This window comes from Camelus dromedarius, chromosome 2 (assembly GCF_036321535.1).
Source record: "Camelus dromedarius isolate mCamDro1 chromosome 2, mCamDro1.pat, whole genome shotgun sequence".
In the NCBI taxonomy this organism is placed as follows: domain Eukaryota; kingdom Metazoa; phylum Chordata; class Mammalia; order Artiodactyla; family Camelidae; genus Camelus; species Camelus dromedarius.
The window spans coordinates 111,798,410-111,815,992 of record NC_087437.1 but is presented as its reverse complement, the minus strand read 5'-3'; the positions used below and the strand labels follow the sequence as shown (position 1 = coordinate 111,815,992).

Below are 17,583 nucleotides of genomic sequence, written 5' to 3'. Positions count from 1 at the left end.
TACTGGGGATTGAACCCAGGACCTCATGCATGCTAAGCACCTGCTCTACCACTGAGCTATACCCTCCCCCAGTTCTATCAATCTAATAATATTAGCTAGATTCATATATGAGGACCTATGTACAGAGTTCCTAAAATTGTTTTAGATCTGTTTTTTCCTTTAATGTTCTTTCAAATATCCATAGAAATTCAGCTCTTGTATTTAATATTACAATTTTGATGTTTTCGTTGCACATTGATTTTCAAAGTGTTTCTATTTCTGTATTTACTATCTCAGTATCTTGGTACATAACAATTTAGTCTCTGTAGGCAGAAAAATGTAGTAGTCAAAACAAAGCTTCTGAAAACAGACTTCTCAATTTGAATCCTTTACCACTACTAGCTGTGTGATCTTTGACAAGTGATTTAACCCCTTTGTGTCTCAGCTTTCTTATCTGTAACATGAGAATAACATTAGTAGTACCTACTTCTTCGGGCTCTTAGAAAGATGAAATGGAAAGCGCTTAGAATAGTAATTGGCACACACAGTGCTATATAAGGGTTAGATAGTGTTATTGCTGTTAAGAATATATCTGCTAAAAAAAGAGTATATCTGCTACTGAAATTTTACTTTGTAATTTGTAGTGACTTGTCATCTTGAATATATTCTCTGTCTTGCTTTCTGATTTTTTAAAAAATTTCCTTTGTTGATTAAATGTCTGATCTTTAAAATGTAAGTTTTTTTTTCATGTAGGATCATAATATTGGATTGCCCATAGTAGTGTGATTTTGCATTTTATTTTTATTCAAGTATCATTAGTCTTTAAAGTATAAATTATATTCATTTTAGGCTTCTGGTATATACTGTCTAGTAAATTTTGTGCCTCAGTCTATAGTATTGAGAAAATGGACGGAGAAAAATCCTGCCTCCATTTAGTTCACAGGTGGATCTCTCTGACATTCTAGGATGGTTGTTGCAGAGAAAAATTGCAGACCACTTGACTCTTTTCAGTAAAGCAGTTTACTCAAGACAGGCTAAGAATTAACACGGATTAACACTTGTACTGCTTTGCTAAAATTCTTGAGTTCTTGTCAAGACCATTTTGACCCATGTGGATTTTATCTTTGGCATATAGACATAACTTAAGTAGATATATTTCTCCCCAGATCTCCCTTGGGAAAGAATACCAACCCTACCCGACTTCTCCTAAGCTTTTGTAAGCAGAGAAGGGTGTTTGGAATATTTGCTTTAAGAAATTTCTAAAACCCAGCTTTGAATCAAGTTTATGGTTTTGCTTTAGAAATAGGCTAGTGTAAGAGATTGTTATAACCTATTTATAGGCCCTGTGTTTTACTAGTTTCTGTGTTATTTTGTTAAGTTCAGAATCACAATGTGTAATTATTCAGTAAGGTTAGATCCTGAGTAGTTATACTGAGGGATCCTCCTTGTGCAGAACTTCCTTCTCCTTCCTTCTGTGTTCGTCCACACAGATAGTCTGGCTGGATAATGTCATGTGATTATGGGCTGAAAACTACAGATTTTTTAATTGTGCTTTTTTTGATAGATACAGTAATTTTTGAGACATCAAGACAGTCGAGCAATCCTGCCAGATTGTCACCGAGCTGGCCTCTTTTCTTGGGTTGGGTTGAGGATTAGGTCAGTGGTTCCCTATTATTTAGCTCAGTAGTTTTTAAAGCCAGCCTGTCTTTAACAGGGATCATGAGTATCTTTTATCATTTCCCCCACCATTCTAAAAGAGTAGGTAATAGAGGAATGAAAATAATGGATATTGATTAAAAAAAATCAGAATACCAAGGCCCCAAATTCATTTCCTCATAGAAGATAAACAAGGACTTTTGACTTAGCCTGGTTGTAAATGGTGGTTAGTCGTCCTGTGTGTTCTCAGGACTGGAATTTATTTTAGAGGATCCTTGAAGTTAATGTTGCCTAGTGAGATGTCCCACCTCGAAGTCACGGACCGACAATCCTTAGGCAATTGCCCCTTGTTCTGCCTCTCTTTCTCCATGATTAATTCCTCTCAGGTTCTTAAATTAAAATATTTTAAAGGAATCTTTGGGAGTGATTTTAAAATGCAGATTCACAGCCTCAGCCTCATATCAGCTGAAATAGAATCTCTTAGAATGGGGCCAGGAATCTGCATTTTTAACAGATTCCCTGCCGCTCAAATTTGAGCACTCCTGTTGGGCGGGGTCCTCCTCTGCTGACCTTGCAGCACATCCAGCCCCGTCTGCTCCCGCCGGCCGCGGCTCCTGAGTCAGCAAAGCGGCGCTGACGCCCAGCCCCATCATTCTCCTGGGTCCAGGGACTCTCTCTCTCTTTTCATTCCCTCTCCTGTCATCTCAGTTAAGGTCTTCATAATTTCTTCTCACCTGGAAGATTGTCACAGTGTTCTAACTGGTCTCCTGGCTTTCAGGCAGTCCTTTCCACTTTTAATCTGTTAATGCTCATCAGATCTACTAGGCCCGCATTTCTTCTTCTTGTGGCTCCATCACCCTGTGCCTGTTCACACCTGGCTGTTCTCTGACAGGGCTCCTCTGCTCCCCAGATTAAGGTTTGTTGTTTTCCAGCAGCCGACTCAGATCTCGTGGAATGGACTCCAGTCACTCCTCTCTTTATTAAATCCTTGAATTCTTCCAATAGGTATTATTCCATATACATTAGGTGTCTGTAGTCTTGTGTCCTATGAGAAATTCAAAGCGATGTTCTAGTTATGCTTCCAGAAAGAACTCACAATCTGTTCAGGGAGTCAGGCCTTTTACAGAAAAGGCAAATGTCAGTATCAATTAGTCTGAGGCATCAGAAGAGTTGTCATAAGATGCTGCACAGTTAAGAATGATATTTTACATGCTGGCAACTCACCCATTTTACTTACGATTTCCTTTCTCTGAAGTTATTTAGCATTTATAGTTTGTAGTATCACTCTGATATTATATTATAGTCTATATTAGTCTTAAAAGATGTAAACATCATGAGATTTTGCTCCTGGCATAGTGTTGCATACTGAATTTTTGGCTGAATTGAAGTTTCAGAAATATGTGAACATGAAGCCATAACATTGTCAGAAAATGATGTTCCATACCACCCATTTAAATGGTTTTCTAAAAATATGTTTGATACGACTTGTTAAAAATAATGGGTAAATTTATGGTTTTTTAAAGCCTTAAAAGTTTCCAGAGTGCTACTTTTAGTGCCATTGATATAACTCTTTTATTATAAAATTTTTTTTTTAACATTGAGTAACAAAGCCTAGTCTAATCTAACCAGTATATTGCTGTGAGAGTTACAATACGTAGCTAGTTGTGTGTATGTGTTGGGGAGCAGGGTGGTAGGGATCAACCACAGCCATTATACCTGAAAAATATGAGAACTTATATTTTTTACCATCTTGACAGTTAAGAGTACTGTGGAAGATGAATGAGTAAACAGAATGCTGAATCTCAAACTTTTATAGAGTTATAGGCAATTACCTGAGATTACTTCAAAGAAGTATTGCCTTCCGCTGAGTTTTCTGGAGTCTAAAAATGCTTCAAGTCCTGGAGCACACCTTTCAAGTTTTAAAATTTTATGCAGACTATTAAGCACTAGAAAATGAAATTGAATATACATGTGACATTTGGCTGATCAATTTCTTATTAAGAAGAAAAACACTAAAGAGAGAATCCACTAATTTCTCAGGACAGCCATTCAATTGTCTCACTTATCAGAACAGGAGGGAGAATGCGGAATGAATGATAATACTGTAAATTCAACTTTTGAATTACATGAGCACATGAAAGCTTATTTTTTCTAGCTTTATTTGTCCAACTGCTTGACTGATTTGGCAACCCTTCTCCCATGCCCCCTTTAAAGTCACTTTGTTTACAGATTAGCGGGAATGACTTCTGGGAAACTTTGATCCCAAAGTCTCAGAGGGAGATGTTTAAAAGGGAAATTCAGGGAAATAATCTGATCTCACCTTTGTATTTCTTCTTGGCGTCTGTTACATCTTTCTCAATTCGGTCTCATCTCTCTGCTACTTTTCTACATGAGAAAAGAAAAACTGTAACAAAACACAATAGGTGGTTATTTTCCATCTGGTTTAATTTTCTTAACCCTCATTTTCTTATTTTGCAAGATGTGCTGTTACTATAGTTGTGTGACTGAGAGATTGACTTGGAAAGTCTTTTTCCAGGAACAATATTTTTAATGTGTTGCATCTTTGGATAAGGGAATGGTAAGTAGAGTATTCAGCATAACAGAGGAAAAAAATATGTAAACATTGCACTTGTAGGCAGCCTAGAAGAGGAGGAATTTTAGTCAGATGGCCTAAATTGTCATTCGAATCTTTTTTGGAATTAGTGTCCCTAGGAGGACACTTCCCTTGGCTGTATTTGTTTTTTTTTTTATTGCCCAAGTGGCAATATCTGTTGGCTTATGTTGTTTGAGCTTAAAACAAAGTAGTGTATATGAGAGCAGTCTTAAATATATTTCATAAATAAAAATTCCTGTTAGTTTACTTTACAAGTGTTTGATAATGAACTAACTTGTTCTTTTTCATGAGGTTGTGTTTTACAAAATAAAAAGAAGAAACCTCTAGAACTTGTTTTTTTAAAAGAATACTATGAATGACAGTCCTTCAACTTACTACAATTTTTAGCAAGTGAATTATTACCTGTTGTAAACAATGGTATTTCTTTTGTCCACATGCTGCCTTTTGGTATGATTAAATATAATTTTCTTGTCCTAGGTGGGATCTCACCGTGTCCGTATGTCAAGGGGATTTGAAGCCAATGCACCTGCTTTTGACAGGTGAGACTGATTATTTTTACATAGCGCCGTTAAGTTTTGACATAGTTAAGTGGTAAGACTCTTGTAATTACATTTATTGATTCATTTCAGCTTTTGGCTCTAAGTAATATTTCTTCCTGACTCCTAATTTCACTGGAAGACAGTGACACTTAACCATTATACATTCTAGGGATGATGGCACTAGGTGTGTGGGTCTTGATGTCTTGGCCTTAAAACTACCTCTGATGGGTGTGCTCCTGGATTCGGTAGCCACTAGCCACGTGGAGCTCTTGAGCATTTCAAATTGACTAGTCCAAGTTGAGATGTGCTGTAGGTGTGAAGTACACACTGGATTTCAGACTTAGTGCAAAAAAAGAAAAGCAGAATACCTTATTAATATTTCTTTTACATGTTAATTACCTGTAGAAATGATAGCTTAGCTGTATTGGGTTACATAAAATATATGTAAATTAATTCATTTGTTTATTTTTGCTTTCTTAAATGTACCATCTAGAAAATTAAAAATTGTATCTGTGGCTTATGTTATATTTCCTTTGCATGGCATTGCTCTTCACCCTCTTGCATGGTTAGAAGCTGGAGGGAAAAGGGGCTCATATTTGGGGCCTATTTTCCTTAAGGCTGGAGCTCTAAGGAGGCCTCTGAAGATTGACGGAGTATGTGATGTCCTCACGTGTGAAGTGCAGCCCTGCGCCCTCTGCCCCAGCTGCCTTCCCAGCAAGCTGGGTGACCTGTGTTTTCCATGCCTGTCTAGCATCAGCCTGAGTGGAGAGGGAGCTGGATGACTCTAACAGCTCCAGCATAGGTGGGAATTTTAGCATTGATAAGTCAGAGAGGAAACTGCATTAACTGAGTTTTCATAAATTTAGAGTTTTGAGACTGTGTGAAATGAATTTGTATCCAGTTGTGTCAGTTCTGTGAGTTTAAAATACTGCCATGTAGGTCCTGTTTAATAATGGTTTCCTATTAATTGAAAAAAAATTTTGGCTTATCATTGATGTATGCTTATTTCCTTTCTTTAATAGGCATTTTAGAACACTTAAGAATTTATATGGTAAACAAATAATAGTAAATTTGCTTGGCTCTAAGGAAGGTGAACATATGCTAAGTAAGGCTTTCCAGGTAAATATAATCATTTTTTTTCTTCTGTTCTGGCCCATGGATGCCTAAAATGGTACTTTTAAAATAATATAATATAATAATCAAATTCTTCCAGGAAATAAATTACTTCCAAGTGAAAGGTTGGGTACTTCTTGGAACCATTAACTCTTTGAGGCAGTTAAGCAACAGCTTAGAGTAATGTTGCTGAAATTGGGATTATGGAAAGCTTTCAAGGCAACTGACTCTGTTTTCTAATCTCCTTATTTATGTTGTAGAGAAGCAGAAGAATACCTTCCCCCAAAAAATATTCATTTGTCACTGGTAGAAAGATACCAGGCAGTCTCCTCCTTTATCTGTTCATTGTCTTGTCTATTTCCTGGAAACCAAAGTCATTGTTTTAAACCTATGAAGTGGTGAATAATGCATTTGTGTACATGCAAGACTATACCTTGTATTGAGAAAGAAAATTTGGATTTGGGAATTTCAAGTAAATAAGAACCTAAAGAAATGTATGACTTCTAAAGAAAAAATATTTTTTACAGATGTTTATTGATTCAATAATGAATTAATAGGGGGAGGGTATAGCTCAGTGGTAGAGTGCGTGCCTATCATCCATGAGGTCCTGGGTTCAATCCCCAGTTCCTCCATTAAAACAAACAAACAAACAAGCAAACAAACAAACAAACTGAATTACCTCCTCCCCCCAAATTAAAAAAAAAGAATTGATATAAATTATGGTGTTACATAAGGTTATAAGCTTAAATTAAACAACATGGTTAGAAAACATTTTCTAAAGTTCAAGTTAATGAAGTCCAGAATTATTTATTATTATAATAATTTATTATTTGGCTATTTTGTTTTAATATTATTAGTAAACAATTTATACTTTAGCGAATGACCTTTTTATGCTAAACTTTTAAAATATCTGTATGTGTTGAATGAAGTTACAAAAAATGAATTTTTCAGTCTTTGATAGGCTTTGTCTTAAAAATAATTTTCTTTATTTTGAGATTCTGTAATAGATATAAACAGTCATTATGTTCGCATAGTAAATGAAATGCTGGTAGTTGAAAATCGCTTTTCATTTTCTAAACCAGATGAGAATGTTATTTAAATTCCCTTATATTAATTACGTCATACCTAATCTCTCTGGGATTGTGAATGAGGTTTTAGGGAAAAGATGCCATAAGATATCAGCAAGTAATTTTCCATTTTACTGCCAGTGGTAATGAAAGCTTTGTGAGATTAGTAAGATTTCAAGGACCATGCTGAGATTTTAATTTAAACTGTAAGTTTCCATTTATAACACTGTATTGATAAGATCAGATTTGGTTAACATTTAAATGATTATTTGCCTTTTATTTTCAGAGTCATTTGAAAGCTTCTGAGCATGCTGCTGATATCCAGATGGTGAATTTTGACTATCATCAAATGGTTAAAGGAGGAAAGGCAGAAAAATTACATAGTGTCCTTAAACCTCAAGTCCAAAAGTTCCTAGATTATGGATTTTTTTATTTCAATGGAAGTGAAGTTCAAAGGTCTGACTGCTTTGTTTCGCTTTTCTTTAAATTGGCACTTTGCTGTAATTTTATTTAATTAAGTAAAATATCTTCCTTTATTATATTTGATTTTAAGCTTTTTTTCTTTCTTTAGAATTCAGCAAGTGGTGATAACAGATTACATTACTGGGCACATACTAGGGGTTGGGCAGTGTACTTAGTCTTTACAAGTATTAATAACAACTGTAGGGATAGGTTCTATTACTGTCACCATTCGCATCTGAGGACATGGAGGCATAAAGCCATCATCCGCCCCAAGTCCCATAACTGGGAGGCATTAGAGCTAGGATTCATCTGGCTCCAGACTTAATGCTCTATTCTATTTCTCTCTTAAAATTAATGTCTTAATATTTTGTGACCTTAGTAAGGCTTATTAAATGCAAATAAAAATAAAAAAACACTATTATCGTCTGCTTTAGCATAGAACTGTAGGGTTATAAATCTGAATGTGTGTTCAGCTCCTAACTGCTGGCCTAATTAAAAATAAGTGGATGTGGCTGAAAAGAGAGATGTGTAGTAAAGAATATATGGCAAAGTGTTAACAGTTACAGAATCTGGATGGTTGGTTAACGGATGTTCAATGTAAAATTGTTTCACTTTTTTTGTATGTTTGAGAATTATACCAAAAAGGTTGGGGGTGTGGAAAGTGGATTCTACATTTTAATCTGCTTAATTTTTCTCAGTTTGTTTTAGCTTTCCTATTTTTGTTTCAAACTAGCTGTTTAACTTCACCACATTTTTACAGATGCCAGAGTGGTACAGTTCGAACAAACTGCTTGGATTGTCTTGATAGAACAAATAGTGTACAGGCGTTCCTTGGCTTAGAGGTAAAAAAAAAAATTAAAATATGTGTATGCAATTTGTATCAAATGACTTTTTCACTGCTTTTTTAACATTTTATGTTTCTCATTAATTTTCATAAAATGAAGTTATGCTAAAGGCATCCTTCTAGTTTTTTTTTTTTGCCAACATCCCTTTTCATTTAAATGTTTCCTTTATCTGTTCTAATTACTTCCTTTAAATAGCTTCTATTTCCCTCTATCGTTTAACTTTCTCTTAAAAAAAAAGTGCTATTTATACTATTCCAGTAATTGCTTCTTTTGCCTGTCTTTTGGATAAAGAAAAAATATGTATATATATGTATATATTTGGCCTTCATTCTCTTTTAAAAGTCTTTTCAGAATTGGGGAGGATTTGTTTTCACACGTACAGCTCAATAGTATTATATACTTGACAGAGTCTTATGCAGAGCAGTTTACATGGCATTTTCAAATCAGTTGCTACAAAAAACAGGATCAGATGAAAAATGTCATTGTCAGAATGAAAGTAAATGAGAGCCAACTTCTCCAACAAAGTCTTTCAAAGTGTTTTTCTTTATTACTAAATCTATCAGATTCAGTCTAATTTAGGCATAGTCTCAACTATTTGACAAACTGTGAAGCAATGCTGAGATTCCTAAGTCTTACCTATTATGCAATAGTTAGGGTCCTAGGGCTATCCTGGGTCTTCATTTAGTTCCATAGGAACTTAACATAGTTCTCAAATACTGTAAAAAACAGGAATAGAAAGTAACATGTTCTTGTTTTCTCTAGTAAATCATCTTAGATTTGGCCAGAATATTGGTTAATTTCTCTGCAGCTGAGGTTCTTTCTATCTCAAAAATGAAAATATGCTGTGTAGAATTCTCTGCTACAGAAATATATTTTTCATGCAACTAAATAAATGTTACTATCATGAACATCTACTTCATTTACTCGCAATATACAGTCATTGACCCTGAGCAAAAAAGTATTCAAAATAAAAATTAAATATTAACAATTAAAAAAACTGTTACTACCCTGCCTTTTTTGAAGTCTGTCATTGAATTTTATCATTTTAATTTATTTGGAAAATCTGACAGAGACAAGAAAAGTGAAAGCAGGCATTTGGTCATTGGGATGGAGTTTGTCACATGGCCCAGGGTTGTTTTGAGTTCTGTTCTTAAGTGGCTGAATACATGTAGTTAGATTCTGAGAGTAAACTTAGTGAAATACTTAAACATCTTCATTAAAAGTTAAACAGGTGTTTTCAGAATCTGACTTGACTAAGTACCCACTGTTCATTTTTAGGTGTGAGAATATTCCGTGGTATAGCAAGTGGTTAACTGGTTACAAAAGTTACTGCTAAAGTAGGCAAAACTGGACTACTAGTGGTGAAGACTATTTTGCCCAGTTCCTTAAAAAAAAGGGTATAATTATAAAGGAGACTCTGGAATTTTTTTTTTTTTTAATTCTCCATGCTAGCAAAGAATAGCTTTCGTGTAAGTCCCTTGGCAATCAGATAGACTCAGTTTAGGTTTTCTTTTATATTATTTTAGTTTTTGATCCCTCTATAAGTATCTCCACTGATAGACAAAATAAAAGAAAACACAAGTGGTGGGGAGTTAAGAAAAATGCAAGGCACAAGTTACGACTATATTCCAAATAAGAGAAATAGACTGGATAAGGATTATACATTGCCAGACTGACTCTGCCAGACTTCAAGGCTAAAATTCATTCAGAGTAAAGACCAGTAACTTTTCTCAACACTTCTACCGTGATCTGTGATGAAGGAACTGTGCTGGCCTAGGAATCCTTGCAGTCTTTGCATGCTGTGTTTACACTGGTTCTCCCTTCTATGCATTATCAGTATGAATTTTATTCTATAAAAGCTGATGTGACTTTATTCAGAGAGATGACTTGTTTTTTAAATTTTAGTAACAGTTCAAGAGCAGCTCTACTTTTCTCATAGTCTTCTGACCTTAATTAGCCAAACTTACAGAACCAAATCCAAACTAAAGAAATTTAGTTATATATATTTAAATAAACTAGGTAAATATTTCTTTGCTCCAATGCATGCTGTTGCATAATTAGTTCTTTTAGGTGAACAAGGTAAACTTGTTTGATTTATAGGGACATTTTAATAAAATAATATCATTTAGCCAGAAAGAAATTCTTATTACGATAAGGGGGTGCTGAGTTGCTTGTAGATTTCACTGATGTGGCACTTACTTTAGAAACTGAAATGGTGGGAAATAACACAGCTTAGTAAACTGTTGTGTTTTCAGAATCCAATCCCCCATAGTCCTATAACTGTATATTTTTGGTTTGATTCTGGCAGTTCTTAAAATGTCACATAATAATTAATGTATTAACATACATATAAGATTTCCTTTGTTATTTTAGATGCTAGCCAAACAGTTGGAAGATCTCGGCTTAGCTGAAAAGCCCCAGTTGGTGACTCGCTTTCAAGAAGTTTTTCGATCTATGTGGTCTGTGAATGGTGATTCAATCAGTAAAATTTATGCAGGAACTGGAGCTCTAGAAGGAAAGGCGAAGGTAGATCTAGATCTATTGTAATGTTGTAAAAGATCCTCTTTTTCCTTTTTTAATAAAGCTTTAAATGGATTCTTTTTTAAATTGATAGGATTTTTGTTTGTTTTTTAGGTATCTGTTTTAGAATTCTGTTTTATCATGCTTTTATGTCCTCTGACACTTCCTTCTATATTGGTTACTAATGACTGAGTGAAGGTAGCTATTTCCCTAGGTTTGGAGGGTGTATATGTATGACCTTTGGTTGTTTAGTGATAATCCACTAGACCTACATATGTACTGCTTACATTTTTAAAATGATTTTCACTTGCATGTCTGTTTTACTTTTCATAATGTTTATTTTGATTAAAAATATGATTTTTTAAAAAATCCTATCCATTAGTCCTTCTAATAAAAGGTTTTTTCTCACTTGTGTTTGTGTCCCCAGCACTTTAGATAGTTCATACTGTTGAATAGATGTGTGACAGATGCTGGATGGACAATAAACCAATGGGCAATTTATCCACTGTGGGTCCACTATGAACCCAATGCTATTAGGGCTTAAGTTATTTTTTTTTTTAATCTTATTTTGAAAAGGAGGCTGTCAAAATTGCAAACGAAGTGTGAGATCTGGACTTAATTATAATTCTGTGCCTTATCATTACTTTTTTATTGCTGGTATTACCTGCAAACTACTTTCTACTCTACTGTTTGGCCCTTATTGAAGGACTTTGGATACATACTTAAGTTATTTTTCATTATTTTTTATACTTAATTATTGAATTTTTAAAGCTCCCGGCCTCAGTTGAATTTATTAATATTCTAAATCTTTACAATTTCTCAAATTACCCCAGGAATAGAAACAAGGACATTTACCACTTTTATAGTTTCTTATTCAGCCTCTTCAGTGTAGCAGTTGGAATTCTTAAGGACCATTTATTATCTCCAAGTCTTCTTTTAACTTTCAGATCTTCCTCCTCTTCTGTCTCATAAAATGCTATGCCTCTGTTCAGAGGTATTGGCCTTGCCTGCAAAGTTCCTTTTGTTCAACTCATAGAAATTTTTATTGACATTTACAAATATTTACTTCTTAAATGGGCCCTTTGTTTGAAAAGCTGAAATAGTTAAACTTTCAAGTGTTCCTTCTGAATAGAGAACATAATTCTTGCTTTCAAACCTGGTTCTCTGCAGTTGCCTAAAATACTCTTCTGTGCTCTGCCTTTTTGTCTCTGCAGTTGACTAAGACTGTGTATGTACAGAGGTTACATATATTTTCAATGGTCTTTCATCTCTAACAAAAGATAGGAAATTTTATGTATTAAATATACCAACCTGAATTGAACTAAAATCTAACATCTGAACTGCTCTTTCTTTTCCTTTCTCTGTGTTCCTTTTGATTAATTGCCTGATAATGTGAATGGTGAGTGTCTTTTCAAATGTCATTTGCATATGTTTTATGGAAGGAAGTAACATTTTAAACTTCAAATTACTATTATTTCTTTAAAGAATAAGAATTACATATTGCAAACTAAGTTTTTTTTTAATAATTATCAAAATCCATAAGATCAGAATATCTTCATAGTAACTAACATGCCTGAGTAAAATATATGTTCATTAAAAGTAATAATCAACTCTCTCACTTTAGGAACTGGCATAAGTTTATGATTTTTATTATTTACATAGGCAACAAAATGACCTAAAGTTACTAAATGTAGTTTATATGTTATAGGCTAGACCTTCATTTTCATATTCAGTTTTAGTTTTAACTAATACGAGCTATTTGGGGGCAATTTCAATTTTATTTTTCTTCTATTAGAGTACTTTGAATTTTTTCTAAGAACACATAAGTGTGGTGTAGCCTCCTTTATGTCCCCTTCTTCTCCCCACCCAACCCATCCATCCCCAAGTCTAAAAGATAGTGCAAGAAGTCATTTCCTTGTTTTAAATAAGTACATATCAGTTTATTTCCTTTATAGTAAACAATTTTAAACTTTACTGCTCTGTAGATATCATTAGTGGATGCAGTGTGGCGCAGAGCTTCTTCCATCTCTGTGCAGAGCCGTTATCCAAAAGAGGAAAAGAAACAGTGACATCTTGAGGAATTTTAATGTGATGATTTGATATTCAAAATAGAATGATTAGGTCTTTTTTTATTACAATAAAGTCATATAAAACTAGGTTCAAAGTACCTATTGAGGAAAAACATCAGTATTTAGAATGAAAGTCCGTGCTTTTTTTCCCCAACAGGCTGGAAAGTTAAAAGATGGTGCTCGTTCTGTTACCAGAACAATTCAGAATAACTTCTTTGACAGCTCCAAACAAGAGGCCATCGATGTTTTGCTACTGGGAAATACTCTAAATAGTGATTTAGCTGACAAAGCTCGAGCCCTTTTAACTACTGGAAGTTTGCGTGGTATGCATGCTTTATATTTTACTTACTTTATTTTGTTTATATTCCTTCCAAAAGTCCAAGAGATAAATGTAAACTTATTTACATAAATACTTTTTAGATTGAGTTGATTAAAATAGTTTTGGAAGGGATTTCTATCAATGTAATTTTCTAAAATTGTATTCTTCAGAGGAAGTTTATCTCTTCTAAGATGCTTGTATCATTAGAATTTTTAAGCCATAAACCAAGGCCTATGCATAATCTTTCATAGATTATGATTGAGGGGGTAAATGGTTTAGGTATTGCTAGCTTAATATAAGACAGGATCTCCTAAAATATTCAGCTAGTACTTTTAGTATTTCAATGACCCAGTTATATAGAAAAACATCCCTATGTTGGTTATTTTGCTAATCACCACACCAAAGGCTTCTGTAACTTGGTATTACTTTTTAAATGCTATTGTTTAAATAAGCATTAAATCATATTAATAATTTAAAATGTTGCTTATTATTGGACACTACCACTCCTAGTTTTAATATTTGACATAAGTATATGGCTTTTAGGATGGCTGTTGATTTTTCACTGTGTCTTTCATTAAAATCAAAGGAATTTGAGCTCAGATCAGTGAGCATATATTAAGTGGTATCATGGGAAAACTCAGTATTATGCATTGTAGAACTTAATAAATTAGACTTCCTTGGTTTTATGTTTTTTTCTATTTTAACTTTTCAGCACTCTGAACATTTTCATTTCTTCTGTTATCCCCCAAACCAAACTTTTCAATTACCCCTGTTCAAGCAGGAGAAATTGTTTCTCATCAAATAATGTACTCTTGGGTGATTCCTTGGTCAAATAGGTTATCATGGATTCTTTCAGAATTCCACTTGGGGCTGGAGGTAGTTAATTATAGTCACCTCCTCAGGGATCTGTGGGTAGGCTGGGGGACTGAAACCTGCTAAAGCTCTGAAGACCAGAATCCGATCTTAGCAACCGCTTTTAACTTCAGGCTTCCTCCTGGCTTCCGGCAGTAGACACTCACTGATTTGCATCTTCTCACCTCTTTCCACCTGTGCTACTTTGATGTGGAGGCATTAATCAGCAACAACTGAAAGTAAGCCGTTGAAGGAAAGAAAAGAAGTGAGGGCCCTGAGTAATTCTCAGACTTGATCATCAGTTTTTTAGTTTCCTGCACATTTTACTCTATGAAAAATACACCTTTAAAAAAAGCACAGTTCTACTATAACGCTTTTTCTGAGAATGGGAGTTTGTTCCCACATGGATGCCATATCAGGGAACATTCTGAGCATAATGCCAATTCTGCATCAGTTTATGCATGATTTCACTGGCAATAATGCTAGGTAAATGCAGAAAAGTGCACCCAGCAGAACTGAGTTGGGTAGACATATACAAGACACATGTACACATGTACGTACACCTCAGACACCCCTCTCCCTCAGTCCACCAGATGTGTGATGAGCCATATTCATCCATATCTGGTGTTACAGCTTACCGTCCAACTTCAGAGACCTTTTCTTCCAGGATTCACAATTACAAGCACAGGCCTCCTGATGCCCATTTCTATAAGAAAACTTCATGACTTTTTTAAGATAAAGTACCATATTTTCTACATATTCAATATTTCTTAACCATGTAACATGCAAAATTCTGCTACAGTTTTTATATTCGGTGCCTATCTTTTTTGGCACGTCATTGCCGAAGTGTTTTGAGTGTTGTTCCCAAACCCTATTTTTGCCATAAGCCCTGTGGCTGTGTGAATTTGCACCATTTTGCAGAGCACAGTGATTTTGCTGGAATGCATATGTTTTGTTATAACTGATTGTGCTTACCAACTGGTGAATCCCAGAAAGACTACTGAAAGGTATATGTTACGGCAGTATCTCCATATTTCAATGTCCTCCAGCCTCTTAGGGTTTCAGATTCATATTCTCCCTTACAAGTATGTGCACATGCACACACATACATACACACAGAGAAGCCTGGGCAGCAGGCCTAGCACCTTCTGATTGTGAAACTCTGGACATCCCTGAGTCACTGTCGGCTTTTTCTTAGATGCAGAGGGTTTGCATCAGTTATTGTCATTTATTTTTATCTTTGATGTCCTATTGCCATCAGAAGAAAAGAAAGTCATTGAACTAAATCAAAAGGAAAAAAGTGAGACCGTCTGAGACTGTTTTGTCATTAACACTCTAGACTTCAACTGTAACTTGCTGTTTTACTAATGATTCTTTGTTTTCTTCCTGACGCATCCGTAGTTTCTGAACAGACATTACAGTCAGGTACAGTATAGAAAAATCAATCTATAAATAAAAGCAACTTTATTTTTTTAAGTTGATGTTGTATATAAATAAAGCTGTAAATAAATGGAAACTTTCTCTTATTTTGCCTTCAGATCCTAACAGGATAAATTGATACCATGTTTTAATCTGAGAAAAAAAATTTGTTTGAGAAAACTGAGTAGCTCATTTAGAAGGAAATATGCAGTGCTCTTTGTCTTCCTGTAGCAAATGCTTCATTCCAGTTAAATATAGCTCATGGAGTTTTAATTTCACTTTATATTTCATTGAACAAACATTAGTAGTGTTATATCTTATTCCTAATAGGATAATGGAAAAAACCCATATGTGACTCTTTTGGATTAATGTCCGAGTACTCTTTGTGAGATTTATGACTCAGCAGTCTCTTTCACATGTAATATTTTAAAAGGTATTGATTCATTTTCTCATATTGTGGATGAGATATTTTCTGTAACTATAAGACCAGCACGAAAATAAGATCTGAACTCTTTTAAAAAGCATTAAGATTGCTGACAAAGTTAGAAGAGTTAAGTGTATAAGACCTAAGGGTCATTATTTTTCTTTCCTTTCCTGTTCTTAGGGATCTCACGCCTTCATTCTCTGGACAAGATTTATGAGCTTGTCTTTAAACTTGAATCTGTGGCAAAAGGGGCCAAAGCTAAACTCTTGTCTGAAATTTAACCAAAAAGTCATCTTATCTTCCCTTCAGTTAAGATTTGGTATCACTTAAGATTTATTTCACTTAGTTGTTGTTCTGAATGTTTCGAGAAACTATTGGTGATTTTTTTTTTTTTGAGAAGGTTGTAAAAGAGAGCACTTGGATATATTTTTAAGTTACACATAAAATACATTTTCTAAAATGATTCGGTATTTAGGGATGGACATCTGTTTGAACACAGACTCATTTCGTTCTGCACGTTTAGGTGCCAACCGATTAAGAATGAACTAGGAATTTAAAAAAATTTTTATCCCATTTGTAAACTGACTTTAGTAGTTCACACAGTGTGGCAATGTATTTTTGTTCACACAACTCATTATTTGTCTTGCTGACTTATTTTAAGCTGTTAACTCATAGAACTTATGTTTTGATGTAGAAAGGATCATAGAAGCTGTTTTTGTAGCAGTAACAATGGCAATGACTTCAGTTATAAAGACCAGTGATAAGTCGTAGTAATAGGGAATGATTCTTTATTGAGGTACAGCCAGCCTTCAGTTAACGATTTCAATAGACCGGAACAAATAATCTACTTCCATTCCCACTGGACACCTCTACACAAGTAATCTAATCAAATAGCAAGAGGGCTAGAAATCTGCATGTCTGCCCCTGGGAGCAGTAGGGGGATGTGCTTGTCATCTAAATCAGCAGTTCTTTCATGGGATTCACAGGTCATACGATTTTCATTCTAATCCTGCAATGTTATTTGCGTTTTTGACTCGTTCTCTCTCAAGACTGCTTGCTGTGCCTTGGTATCCAAAAATAATATCATAATAAAATAAGATCATTTGGTGAAAGATGAGAATCATTTATACTTCCTTTTCCTCTGACCAATTAACTGCCAATTAAAGGCTTATTTTCTGTCTTTAGGTTGAGGTCTTGTTAAGGTTCTGTTTACTTTAAGTGCCAAGAAAAAAGATAGGTGGAAGTCAAAAAATAGGCAGGGAAGAGATTGAGGATTCAAAATGTGTTGAGCATTTTTTCATGTAACCATCATTTATTGAGCATTTACTGTGTACCAGGCACTCTTCTAGTCCCTAGGGATATGGCAGCAAATAAAATAGACCAACACTTCTGCCCTTAGGTAGGTTCTGTTCTTGTGAGGAGGGAAGACAGATCAGTCACAGGATAAATAAATAAAATACATAATTTGTACAAGGCGATAAATGCTGTAGAGAAAAATAGCACAAGGAGGGGCTATGGAAGATAAGAGACAGAATGCGGATTTGAATCAGGTGGTCAGGAAAGTCAGGACCTGAAGTGGGTGAGGGAAGAATGTTGCAGGCAGTGTGAAGGAGGGTCCAAAGGCTGAGCAGTGAGTGAACAGGGATGGAGTGACAGATGAGGGCAGAAAGGCAGGGCAGGTTTTCTAGGACCTTGTAGAACGTCC

General features: G+C 34.8%; 1 protein-coding gene and 1 non-coding gene across 16 annotated transcripts in view; both read left to right on the top strand.

The window, feature by feature from the left end:
• SYNJ1 (synaptojanin 1) overlaps positions 1–17,583 on the top strand; it is an 82,304-nt gene that overhangs the window by 27,104 nt on the left and 37,617 nt on the right. For 7 of the 15 annotated variants that reach the window (XM_031458954.2, XM_031458948.2, XM_031458918.2 and 4 more), the window contains exons 7-13: positions 4,727–4,788; positions 5,811–5,907; positions 7,255–7,424; positions 8,191–8,272; positions 10,649–10,801; positions 13,022–13,187; positions 15,437–15,460. In XM_031458954.2, the coding sequence (XP_031314814.2) occupies positions 4,727–4,788; positions 5,811–5,907; positions 7,255–7,424; positions 8,191–8,272; positions 10,649–10,801; positions 13,022–13,187; positions 15,437–15,460 (754 nt within the window). The remainder of the gene's footprint in view (positions 1–4,726; positions 4,789–5,810; positions 5,908–7,254; positions 7,425–8,190; positions 8,273–10,648; positions 10,802–13,021; positions 13,188–15,436; positions 15,461–17,583) is intronic. The other 8 variants (XM_031458928.2, XM_031458939.2, XM_031459009.2 and 5 more) reach the window with 2 other exon arrangements.
• TRNAD-AUC (transfer RNA aspartic acid (anticodon AUC)) lies at positions 6,461–6,533 on the top strand. Its single transcript has one exon. It is a non-coding gene; the product is annotated as a tRNA-Asp (tRNA).